Source organism: Ailuropoda melanoleuca, chromosome 8, assembly GCF_002007445.2.
Source record: "Ailuropoda melanoleuca isolate Jingjing chromosome 8, ASM200744v2, whole genome shotgun sequence".
Taxonomy (NCBI): Eukaryota; Metazoa; Chordata; class Mammalia; order Carnivora; family Ursidae; genus Ailuropoda; species Ailuropoda melanoleuca.
The window spans coordinates 17,051,761-17,064,867 of record NC_048225.1 but is presented as its reverse complement, the minus strand read 5'-3'; the positions used below and the strand labels follow the sequence as shown (position 1 = coordinate 17,064,867).

Sequence of the window (13,107 nt, the reverse complement as noted above, 5' to 3'; positions counted from 1 at the left end):
CCTCGTACCAATGGCGCGGGGAGTGTCGGGGAAGAATTCTGCAGCAGGCACCTGGGCCCTGTCGTCAGGCGGGACTGGGTTTCAGATCCCGGCTCTGCCTCTGCCTTAAGCAATTAACTTTAACCTCCGTGAGCCTGTTTCGGGCACAACAGGAGGAGGATAAGGTCATGTGGCCAAGTGCTGCGATGACAGAAAGACTAGATACGGATCTCAACTCTATAACTTATGTAACCTAACAGATCCGTGCCTCTGTTTTCTCTACTATAAGACGGAGATAATAGAACACCTCCCCCAGGCGGCATTATGAACGTCAATTAGCAAACAGGTTTGGGACCAGAGCCCATTACAAAAGCTGCAAAACAGACTAGGCCCCCAACAAATGTCATGTCTCTTCTTGTCCTTCCTCTGCCCTCCTGCACCAGAATGGGTAAAGACGTAGATTCTTGTCCCTCTTCTACACGGAAATTATTTGGGGGTAGGCACAAGCCCTAGAACCCAGCAAAAGACCCCCCAGGCAAGGCTTTAGGAAGGAAGGCTGCGCTCAGGAGCGGCTGACACATAAGGTACGATGTGACAGAACAGAATCCTGGGGGGGGGGGCGGTGTCTGGAAATGGAAAGCCAAGGGCAACGCTATACAGTTAGACATCCCAGTGGCTCTTATTTGAGGCTCCATTTCTTCTCTGTAATTGAGCTCGTGGTGGGAGGCAGAGGATGAATACAAAAATGACAAGGCTGCAGGGGATTCACGTCAAAACCTGGAGCGCCTAACATCTACCCAGCTCTGGAGTCTATGTGCGCGGGAGGGAGATGTGCTGACATCTCTCTCCCCGGCTCCCCGGTTGCCACTCCCCTTCTCTTCCCCTGCAGCTGACAGGATGCTGCCTTTCACTCCCCAGGCAGCAGCAGCGCCCAGCCACAGCCTGTCCCTTCCCTGCAGCCCTGCCCGTGGACAGGGCACCTCCACCATCAGGACAAGCACAGCTAGATAAGGGAGCTGCTCGTGCAGGCGCAGACAGGCACTGCTCTCCTGGTTCCCAGGCTCCACAGTTTAAACCCTGCATCCCTCCTCACCACCTCCCCTCTGCCAAGTGGAATGAATGGAGAGAGAGCAGAGCCGGGAGCAAGTCCCATGGTCCCAGGGAACGGAGATCCCAGCTGACGCTGACACCAAACCAGGAGGAGGTCAGAGCCAGCTACACACTTGCCCCAGAAGAGCAGCATGAACTGTGTGTGGAAGCCTGTGAGGTCAGCACTGAGCTCGGGGGCTAGGGGGGCGGGGAGGACGTCCCTCCTGAAGACAGAGGGAACTCCCTCTCTCACAACACTGAACCAATGAAAGATCCCAGCTTGTCATCTAGAAGAACCAAAAGCCTCTGAGTGGAATCCCCATCTATCGGACACAAGGTCACCTAGTTTACATCTCTCTGCTTCCACCAAGGCTAATCATGTCTGGGCAATCTTCGTGCAGTGTGTTAATTCCAAGAAGTGGCTCCTCTCCCACCCCATTATATAATAAAGTCCTTTCCAGGCTCGGCTGCAGGGTTGTTACTATTTACTGCTTTTAAGGAGCTCTGGCTCTTCCCCCACAAATACCACCCCTTCCTGAGACTCTGGGAGGCAAAGAAGGTTTTATCAGTGTCCTTTTTGCAGAGAAGAAAAAACACAGGGACAGCCTAACGCTTCCCCAAATCTGCCGTTCGGTAAGCCCTTCTCCCTAGGTATGAACAGCATCCACTGAAACCAAGGAAAAATGATGAAGAAAAGGTTAAATAACCACCTGGGCGCCAGCAAGGGCAGCACATAGTTTTGCTGGGCCCAGGATGAGTTCAGGGAGTTGACTGCTTCTAAGGCTGGAGGGGTTGTGGGAACCTGGCACAGACTCCACAGACGGCTGGCTACCTATGTCCACCACGGAGCCAGGAGTCACCCCCTAACCTGTTCTCGGAACACAAAATGGTAACTGATATCCTGCATTTCCAATGGGAAAATATTTGCAAGAGAAGCCTTCACACTGGTTTCTGGCTTCGCCGCTTCTGGTCTTCCCATCCAGTGCCTTCTGCCTACTGCTTATCTTTCCAAAGACAAAAATCTTATCGTATTATTTCAGAGGTTCTCAATGGTTCTACTGAATAAAGTCCACGGGCATTTGCCACACTGGGCATCCCCACTAGCCCGTCTTCCCCTTGCCCCATGCTTTCCAAATTCGTATGATCGATGAGGCACACTAGCTTCCTCACCATGCCACATACACTCTGACCTCTGGGCTTTCATACCTGCTGTTCTCTTGCTGACAACTGTGCTCCTTCCACCTCTGCTTGGTTCACCTCTACCCACCCTTCAGGCTCTCCATAAATACCTACCTAAGTTTAATTTGTGTGCTCTTCCTGTATGCATATGGCGCTTCCCCATTACAGCACTCATTGGCTCTACTGTAACTGCCTCTCTACTTTTCCAGCTCCCTACGTAAATTCCATGTCCATCTGATCACCTGGTATCCCCCGGCTGAGCACAGAGCCTAGAACAAAGGAGTCCTCAACGAGTACTTGCTGAGTGAATGTATGAACGTTTTACTCACTCTCGGAGGGCAAAGCACCCCCTCAGAAGATAATGTGGAAGCTATCAAAACCCTGCAGTAAATAAATTACTCATTATAAGTAGTTATTTGTCTTTAAACTCTGCTGAACAGCATCATGCTTTAGTAGTGACCCTGAGAAGTATACAGTCCAAAGATGATGTTTCCATGCACACAGATCAACGTCCCCACATTTCAAGCCAAACGAGGCATTATCAATCAGTTAGAACCATCTCTCTGGAGCCTGGCAGGCAGCCAATATCCACTGAATGGACGGCATACAAAATGAAACCTGCTTCCCATCTCTGAAAGGGCTGAATTTACAGATCAAGGGATGTCACCTGGTCCCCAGCTTTATCACAGTGGTAAAGCCACAATGATAGCCCAGACTGCCAGACTCCCCGGTCAGCTCAGTTTCAGCCAGGCGATGCTTATTGGTAAACCCTTTGTGACAAGTAGTTCCCTTACAGGCGGGGGTCGGTTTTTCAATAACAACCTATACCTAAGTTTTTTCTCCGTTCTCCAAGCCCCATCAGCTTCCATGGGCATCACGAATCACGAGAGGCCATGGCCGGCACCCCAGGCTGTAGGCCCTCCACCCCCCGGGCAGAGCTGGCTGGCCAGCCTTCCGAGTACGGTCCGTGCACCACATCCCGAAAGCTGGGCCGAGCCGGGAAGACTCACGGCAGTTTCTCTCGTCGCTCATGTCACCGCAGTCATTGTCAAAGTCGCACCACCAGATGCTGTTGATACAGTTCCCGTTGCTGCAGCGATACTGGTTACGGAGACAGGTGTTCTCTGGACAGCGGGGGCAGGCGAAGGAGGAAACGAGACATGTATTATTCTTACAGCTGGACCGCAAGACTCTCGCTTTTGCGTTTCCATTTCTCTTCCTCAAATCACATGCCTTACATGGTAAAGAGAAAGAGGGGTGCCAAGCTCACCTGCACACAGGAGTATATGATAGAGGCCTCCTCCTTTCCTCTTCTAATTACAATTAGAAGGACAAGAGGCCAGCTGGATAAGTGTCAGGGGGGTTATAATGGTGAAGAACGACAGCGATGGTGCCAGTTGGGTCCAATGGGTAAATATCAAACATCAACATTATAAAACACTAATTATAAAAGGAACTGCTTAAGGGGCTCTATCTACACAGTACGAAAACATACATATTCAATATATTTGTAGCTATACGTATTTTGTAGATATAATTACATATATTCATATATATTCCATTTTTCAGCCACGTAGATGACAAAGGACACATAACACCCATGTGCACAGAAAAAGAAAAATGCATTGTTCAGTAAACCGAGTCAAAAACACATGAAGGCTGGCCTCTAGTTTGGGTCACCAAAGGCATTCTAAAGGAAAATATTCAAAAGCCTTTCTCTAACTTAAGTGTTAATTCTGTTTCTTTCTAAATAGCTTTAAGATGATGTCTGGAGCCGGAAAGAGAATCTCCTGTGTCTAAGAAGGAAAGGGTCAGCCTTTCTCCGTGTGTGTTTCTTATGGAAAAGGGGCCACAGAGCTCCTTTGTGTGCTCCCCTACCCAGGACTAAGAGGCTTCTGTGAGGAGGGACGTTGCGATTCCAAAGCCAATATAGCCTCGAGAATTAAAAACAAAACAAAACAGGGATTTGGGCGCTTCCTGGCAGGGTCCCCCCTTCCAGAGGTTCACTTCACTGACAAGAATGTGAGGCTAGGGCTGGGGACACAAATCAGACAGGAAAGAAAAATGAAGACAGGTATTTAGAGGAAAAAATTTAGAATCTGTGTATTCAAATTCAAAGGAAGGGTGGGTGAGGCTGCTACAGCCACCTGGTCACAGCGTGAAGTGAAGCCTCAGAGTCTGCAATATTGTTCTGAACGTTCCAGATGTTTCTGGGCTGGCGGGGGGGCGTGGGGGAGAACCGCTGGGTGAGCCTCAGTGAGCTTGTGAAGGAGCCCCACCAGTCCCAACTTACAGGAAGCAGGAGAAGGGACAGGTGAGGAGAGGAAGACGCAGGAGGAGACATGAAACCCAAACCACAATTATCACATTTAAATAAACCACACAGGGCTGTTTCCGTTGAGGACTGATAAGCACAAGCCTTAGAACCTGGACTGGTATGTCTCTAAGTATCTAGTGGATTTTATTTTTACCGAGGGCATTTTTCAGTCACCCAAACACACGGGGAATAGAGAGCGCTGGGAGAGGGGAGGGAAGAAGGGAAGGAGGCCAGTGGACAGAGAAGAAGACAGGACTCACCTTCTTTGACGCAGGTGTTGTTCTCTCGCTGGTAGCCCTGAGGGCACTCACACATCAGGTCCCCGGACGGGAGGACGCTGCTGGCGACACCATCTGGACACCGGCAGCTTCTACTGTTGTTGGCCCTTGGCAGGCATAGCAGGCTGCACGGCCTGGACACACAGGCATTGCTTCCTGGGGAGAAGACAAACAGCAGCGGCGTCCAGGTTAGTTGGCACCAGGGAGACCCCGAACGGGGGACTGAAATCCAAGACAACCCCTCATTTTACAGACTCGACAGTGCGAAGCTCAGAAAGAGAAAGGTGACATGACAGGCGCCAGACCACATACCGTGCCAGCCCCCTCCGCTCAGAGCCCCGAGCGAGGCCGCAAAGGGCCTCTGTGCCATCAGACTGCCCTGGAACCAGGCCAGGCATCAGCCATTCATCCTGGGAATTCGGAATTGGGATGACAAGAAACAACAGAGTAACTGGGGAGCTGGAGCTGGGAGAAAGGTCACAGAGTATGGGTGTCAAAGGTGATGCAGGAAAAACCAAACCTTGTACAGGTCAAAGCCAGGCAGAAACAAACTCAAGAGAGGGAGTCGGGAGAACACAGCCGACTTTCATAGCGGGGAGAAGGAATGAGAGAGCCAAGGAAGGGGCGACTTGGCCACTGCCAGCACCAGTCCCCATCAGGCTCATCTATGTTTTTCATCTCTGAGTTCCTTACAATGTCCCTTTACGCTCTCATTAGCCCTTGTTATTCGAGTTAGTGTGAGTGGGGTTCGGCTCCTACAACCCAAAAGCCCTTAATTGAGAACCATACACCTGAGTCATGACAGGGCCCCTGACAAACATCGGGGTCTCTACTTCTCCATTCCTCTGTGCCCGAGTGCAGCTGCCAAGCTGAACGAAGACCCAACCACAGGGCACTCATTAGCCTCAGTACTATCTGTCAGGCAATAAACCCACACGGGACTAATAAATGTGGACCCGTCCCTGTCTCTGGTTCAGCTTTCCAAAGAAGGGGCCAGATAAAAGTCCGTAAAATCCTTCACTGTAGTCTGGAGAGAGAACCTTTGTGGATGAACAGTGATGGAAAAGGTATTTTCCTATCCCCCACATCTTTCCGGGAAGGAGGGGAGAGGATGCACACACCGCTTCATAACGCCGGAAACACGGTACAACTATCAAGCAACATGAAAGCCACTTAAATTATGAAATGTGTGCTTGTTCTTTTGGCTGTGACTGTTCGTCATCAAAATCAGGGAAAATAAACATAAATGCTTTGATAAAACTCAGCTGATGAGTTCTTGTTTTGCTATCTCACGGACAGAGAAATACCCCCCCCTCCCCGAATCAGGAATCACATCCAAGCGACCGGTTTCCATCCAGCCAAGATTTTAGCTATGTCATGCCTACAGTGACCCGCAGGTTGGACAACAGGGCTCATTAATGACAATCAGTACTGATATGGGTCAGGATACACTCAGTAGCTTTGGATGTGTCTGTGCTTCATTGGTGTTTAACTGGCACACACATAAAATAACAATTGCAGGGGTGCCTGGGCGGCTCAGTCGGTTAAGCATCCAACTCTTGATTTCGGCCCAGGTTGGGACCTCAGGGTGGTGAGATCAAGCCCTGCGTCGGGCTCCGTGCTCAGCACAGAGTCTGCTTGGGATTCTCTCTCTCCCTCTGCCCCTCTTTCAGCTCACGCACGTGCACGCTCACGCGCACTCTCACTCTTTAAAATAAATAAAATCTTTTAAAAAATTAAAATAAAAATTGCGATGATACAGCACCAGTGCTATTTTGATGGTAAAGACCAGAGAGTACGAAGCATTACCAAACAGATGACATACACACACCCACAGAGGAGAATCCATACGATGAGACATTCACACGGGTTCTACAAATAATTCAATCCACTCCAACGGCAGAAATACCATAGCAGAATAACCAGCTGATGGGAGCAGAAACGCCAGAAATCAATTCACCCTGATCTGTTCCACGGGCAGAGGCTGTTGCTTTTTCGGAAGACACATGCCCTAGGCCACAGGGAGGAACACGGAGCTGCGACTAATGGAAAACAACTCCAAAAGGATCTGGAATGTGTTCTCTGTATTCAAAGGACAACATATCACTTAATGTTCCAAGACACTGAACAATAACAGAATATCTGAAAAATTCTCAGGGACAGGATGATAATTTCACAAGGGGCTAGGTCTGTAAAATAACGTGACTAACATTTTCACATGGGGAGAAAATGCTCCTACCCAAAGCAGCAAGAGCCAGAAGTACAGAACCCAAAACAGGGTGCAGTATTTCAGGAGGGTGGTCTAGACAGAGATGTATACAATCTGAGAGGCAGTAACCAGGGGCAAACCCCAAACCACACAGACCAAGTCACTGACCCCAGGAGGTAGGCAGGGCAGGAGCTTACGGGATGCTACAAAGCCACAGTACACCCCAGAGAACCTGGGAGAGCATGGAAGGAGTACTCATCAGAACTCCACCAGAACATGGCCACAGACTCTTTATACAGGACGCTGGAGTCTCGTGGAGGCAAGGCAGGCAGATGTGAAGAGTGGACAAGTGACAGTCATCACCTCCAAAGATGTTCCCTTTGAAGATCAAACAGCTGCATGATGTCTCCGTGGGGCAGATTCAGAACACATTCAGATTTCCCCTTCAGAAAATTCCTCCAGAAATGCTATTATCTTGCTTAATTATCTTTACGCTTGACAATTATCGAAATCAAATCCACTCCATAGAGGAAGTATTTGCCCTTGTTGCAGGTATTTTGGCTACATGCAGACTCTGAAGGACAATTCCCAGAGCTCCAAAATATTTTAATCCATTGCAACACCAACTGGATATATCAACAGCCTTGCAAAGTAAGCTCTTATAGAAAAAGCACTTTTTATGAAGAACAGATCCCAGTGACACTACATAAAAATCCACCAGACATAAAGATTAAGAAAGGCGTCCATTTATAACCAAATAACCCAAATGGACAAATGTTCCAAGTGAACAGAATTTTTATCACAAACAAGAAATCAATCAAAATCTAATCCTTCTATACCGCTGTCATATACCAGAGCGCTGCTATTGCAACGAGAGCAGAGCCTAAAGGTTTTATTGAAGTCAAGCTCAGAAGTCCATTAGGCCATGGTTCAAATTCTTACCACTTACTAAACATGTGACGTAGAAACATGAACCCGACTTTCATGCCCTCATCTAGAAAATGGAAATATTAACAGTACACGTGGATTTTGGGAAGATTAACAGACGTTATTCAAGCCCACAAAGCACATCGGTGCGGTGCTTATGACACAGTAATCCCTTAATAAATGTAGCTTATTTTGTGTATTATTATCTTACACATGGCTAGTGGACAGTCCTGTATGTGTTTGGAGCAGACAACAAAAATAATAAAGATTGACTGGCACCAGGGGTGGCCCATAGACAAAATGAATTTGCAAAACAGTGTCCAAAAAAGCAAGCAGGTTAGAGCATACAAGTTCAAGGCCAAGAGGCACCCACTGAATGCAGGCGGGGCTAGCAGCCAGATGCCATTTCAAAAGCTTTCAGTGAACCCAGACCAGCCCAACTGAGAGATCACAAACTTGCTTCTCTGGCCCTGTGTCTGTGGGCGGGAGCTCGGCTGCAAGTATCCTGCTCGCACAAGCGAGACAAAGGGAATCCCAAAGGCCAGCGGAGGAACGGGGGAAGAAGCAAAGACAGGGCAGCGACCGGCCGTGAGGTTGCACAGTCCTGGGTCTGTGTTCTACCCTCCAGCACACGTCTCCTCCAGCCAGACCCCAGCCAGACTCCCAGAATTCCTTCGGATGGTTTAAATGAAGGGGACTCTTGTAGGCACAAAGAAGACTAAATATGCACATGCTGTGACCACAGACGACCCCCCCACCATGCCCCAGGACCCGCCTGGGACTGTGTGTCAGCTGGAGTGGGGCAAGTGACCCGCTGAGACTGGGGAAGGGAAGCCCGAGGATCACGACGAGTTCACCTGAACACGGCGTTTCAGGAACGGTCATGTGCTCCCCACGCACACGCTTACAAGCACTGGTCAAAAGGAAGACCTGCCTTCCAAACTGAGCGCTAGCTCAGAGAAATGCTGACGATTCACTCAGCTTGCTAGCAATGCCCATCGGCAGGGGCTCGGGGTCCTCCATCAAACAAAGGCCCTAACTTTCAGGCCCTGGACCCCAGAAGCAGGAGTGCTCCATCTCTCCCTATTTTAAAACAGGCACCTCCTGTGGGAAGAATGTGACTCCTCGGTTTAACGGCAGAACTGGACCAAAAGCCCAGCTCCTCAACTAGCAAGCGACTGTGAGAAAGCTAATTTGCCTCTGAGATGCCGTTCCCTGATCTATGATCCATGGATCATAATACCAGCCCCGCCCGCATCCCAGGGCCGGTGCAAAGACATAACAGTAATACAGACTTACGTTTCTAACATTCTTCACCATTTCGCAAGGGTGTTCTCAATGCTATCTTCACTGGTCCCCCCAAAATAACAATGGTATCTGCAACCGTATTATTTCCCTTTGTCAATCTTCTCTCAGCACAGCGCCAGCCAAAACCCACAAAACCACGTCAACACTCTAGAGCCAAACGGGAAACCTAGCAGTTTGTCAATAAAGGCGAGTCAGCAGACCCAGGATGCTATTTAATCCTGCTGAGATAAACAGGGTGCTTCTTCAAGGGACTACTCTTCCCGGAGTATCCTGCTCTCTGTCCTGCAGAACCAGCCGTGTGGGTAGCACACAGAGGGAGAGGGCGGGAAGTAAGGAAGGAGGCTTTCTGAGGCACCGTCTTGGTCTCCAGGACCAGCGAGCGGGTCACAAGCCTTGGAGCAGCTCTTGGAGCCTCACCCAACAATCCTTAAGACAGCTACTGTCTACACCCACTGGCAACCGGCCCTTTTTCATGACCTCTTTCAACAAATAGGGAGCCCTACTAAGCGCTAGGCAGTGGCCAAACTATTGAAGGCAGAAAAAAGAAAGACACGATCTCCTTCTTCATGGGGTTTAGGAGTTTCAGGCAGGGACACATGAATTAACGGGTCACATCACGACACCTCGCATCATACGGGAGGTAGGTGTTCAATGAGCAACAGGTCGTCCGGGCAAGCAGAGGACGAGACGGGACTCCCGTCGGGAGGCAGCAAGTGCCAGCACTCTCGGCACAGCGCTGCTCCCTGTGAGGTTGCCAAATGGGGAGTAAGCTCCCGCTGGGACTCTCCAGCTGCAGCAGGAGCGACGCCACCAATCAGTCAGGGGCCAAAGGCAGGAGGAGGGTATAATTACCCACCAAGCATCACGCTCTAGGCAGGCAAAAACATGCTGTCTTCCAGCTGTTTGTGTACCATTAGAAAAGAAATTAAGATGTCATTAGGCAGAAATTAAATAATGGGCATGTTGTCGCAACAATAAAGACGCAGGCTGCCAGCTCCCGCCTGAGCAGAGATTACCCACACCCAGCCCCTTCCTGGAGACCAGCACGCGAGAGCTGAAGCCAGTGACGCCGCCTTACCCATCGTCTTGCCCTTGTAGAAAATCTTCATGTCCATCAGCCCTGTGAGCTGACTCGCGAGAACCGCCATCTGGGAGCCGCTGTGTTTGGAAGCTCGGAAGATGCTGAGCTGCGACCAGTCATCCCAGTAGATCTCATTCTAGAAAGAAAACCTTTGCTTGTCAGTCCAGCTCCTGGTCTCCGATCCTGGGCCCTCAGTAAGAACAAGGGTGCACCCATGGAGAGGACACCTAACATTCAGTGGTGAGTGATGAGCCCGACCGAGATGTCCCCTGAAATGCAAGGCAGCGGGTTTTTCCCAGACCTCACCCAAGGGCCACACTGAAGGAACTGCCTGACGGAAACTATCTGAGAAGCATTCGAGTTTGACCACAGCCCGACCCTTCAGTTCGAAATCTGCTTCCCAGTGTCAGGAAAAACCAACCATTCTGTTCTCTAGAGTCAATGCAGCAGTGGCAGGCCACACGGGTGGGGCGGAGCCCACCTGAAGCCATCAGGGCAGGAGGTGAGCAGGAGATGAAGACACCACGCCCAAAATACCAGCACTCAGGGTAAACGGGGATTCTTCTATGAAACAACCTTAATCCTAAACATTCTGAACTGGAACAGTAAGCAGCCCAGACACCTGGCAACTCTGCCTGACATCCATCCAGATGCGCTAAGGGGAACAGTCTCAAATTCAGAAGTGAGCTGATTTTTCTAGAAGTTAGTTAGACAAGCATCTCTGCAAAAACCCAAGATAGCACCTCTTCACCTCAGTACGCTCTTCACCTGCTCTAACAGACCGCCCAAAGCTGGGAGCATAGGAGGCCCCACCTTAAAGACAGCAATGGCGTAGGGGTGGGGGAGGTTGTCCAGGATGATCGAGCGCTGCTGGCCATCAAAAGTGATCCGCTCAATGCAGTCCAGGTAGGCATCTGTCCAGTAGATCCACTGGTCATCCACAGAGATGCCATTGGGCCACTTCACATCCTCTGACACAAGACAATGGACAGCAGTGCCATCCATATTGCTCCGATAAATTCCCGGCTTCAGATCTCCCCAGTCGGTCCAGAACATCACCCTGGTCAAAACCGGGGAAGAACGCACATCACGTCAGACCCAGGGACTCAGGAGTCAGATACTACCCCAAAGAGGTAAGAAGCCTCTCTAGAACTGTAAGGCCAGTTAGTTCAGTAGTATTATTATAAGCTGTAATTACAAGGTTTAAAACCACCAAATTTCTCGCTGCAGATAAATTGCTTTGCTGCAATTTATCTACAGATATAATCAAGTTATGTGAAGACATTGTACAAAGACATTTATCATAGCATTGTTCATACTAGCAAAAAAATTACATAAGTGTTATGTGTGTACAGACACACACACACACACTTTTAGGTGGATATGTGTGTATACATGCCAACATGTTAATCTACAAAGAAAATGATAGATGATGGTACATACAAAAGAATATTACGGTGCCTGAAAATCTGCATGTTTTCACGTGTGCTCACATAAGCAGAACAGTACATACCTACAATTCTATTTGACGCATGAGTGTGTGTGTGTGTGTGTGTGTGACCGTGTGTCTTAAGGCTATGTGCTTGCACGTGGGTAAAAAAGAATTCTGAAGGGTACATAAGAAACTACTAACCATGATTACCCCTAGGAAGTGTGAGGGGGAAGGGTTAAGAGTGAGAAAGGAGGAAACAAATATTTTTCATTTCAAAAACTTCTATTAATATTTTTAATCAAGTACATTTTTTTTAATTTTTCTTTTAAAATTTTTTTCTTTTAAAAAATAGATCTAATTCTCAATCATGAATATTAGAAAACCTAATCCAGAATTTTCTTTTAGCTATGTTTCCTTAAGTTAAGAAATTAATAAAAAGCACCTTTGCTTTTCCCAGGTGCATACAAATTGCTAGTAAGAAAACCCATCCAAGCTTGGGGGGGTGAGGGGCAGGCAGGGAGGAGATGGAAAGGACCATATGTTTGCATCACACGTCAAACTTGAGATAAAGAATCCTTATAATATCCAACCAGGCCTGACTACACCATGTCGGTGGAGAAACTTTTAATAGTACCTTTCATTGGAGGAACACCCCACAGATGTGAGACATCTGGACGTGGGGACTCTGATGCTTGCTAACAAAAAGGGAATGGAGTTACCTGACAAGATGACTGAGCTCTGGTTTCAAGACTCAAAGTCAACAGATTATTTCCACCACAATCATCAGAAACAAGTGTGTGTCCAGCAGTTTGCACTCCACGAGCAGCTCTGTTGCAGCATCCGCCGCACGCTGACTTCCTCGGGGCCACACTTACCCGTCCTGGGGCAGGAGGACCAGAGCCCTGGGCCGGTCGAGCACAGAGGAGTTAACAATCGTGAGTCGGAAGTCACCATCTGGATTAGCTACCTGACAAAAAAAGGAGGGGGGAGGGGCCGGAGGGGAGGCCAGGATGGGTCTGGGCCCCTTGAAGGCCCACATCGCGGTTTCCTACTGGGCTGCCGCCTACAGACACGCGCCTCTGTGGCTGCCCGATTCCCCTGACGACTCATCTGGGAAACCTGCCCTGAGTTCCAGCCAGAATGAGCTGTTCCCTCCTCTGGCCCACGGGCTAATTCTTACGTGGTCTGACAGAGCAGCAGCGCTGCTGCCTGCGCCCCGGTTCTGGGAACATGAAGATAGGTCTGCACAAAGTACTCAGTACGCAGCACTTACTCAACCCACCTGCGCGGCTCTGTGCTCCAAAGTCA

General features: G+C 49.3%; 1 protein-coding gene across 1 annotated transcript in view; it reads right to left on the bottom strand.

Moving 5' to 3' along the window:
* The window catches only part of SORL1 (sortilin related receptor 1), a 158,483-nt gene that overhangs the window by 51,619 nt on the left and 93,757 nt on the right, over window positions 1-13,107 (bottom strand). The window contains exons 18-22 of the mRNA XM_034665628.1: window positions 12,675-12,766; window positions 11,181-11,427; window positions 10,365-10,503; window positions 4,825-4,998; window positions 3,258-3,371 (exon numbers count right to left, since the gene is read on the bottom strand). Of these exons, the coding sequence (XP_034521519.1) occupies window positions 3,258-3,371; window positions 4,825-4,998; window positions 10,365-10,503; window positions 11,181-11,427; window positions 12,675-12,766 (766 nt within the window). The remainder of the gene's footprint in view (window positions 1-3,257; window positions 3,372-4,824; window positions 4,999-10,364; window positions 10,504-11,180; window positions 11,428-12,674; window positions 12,767-13,107) is intronic.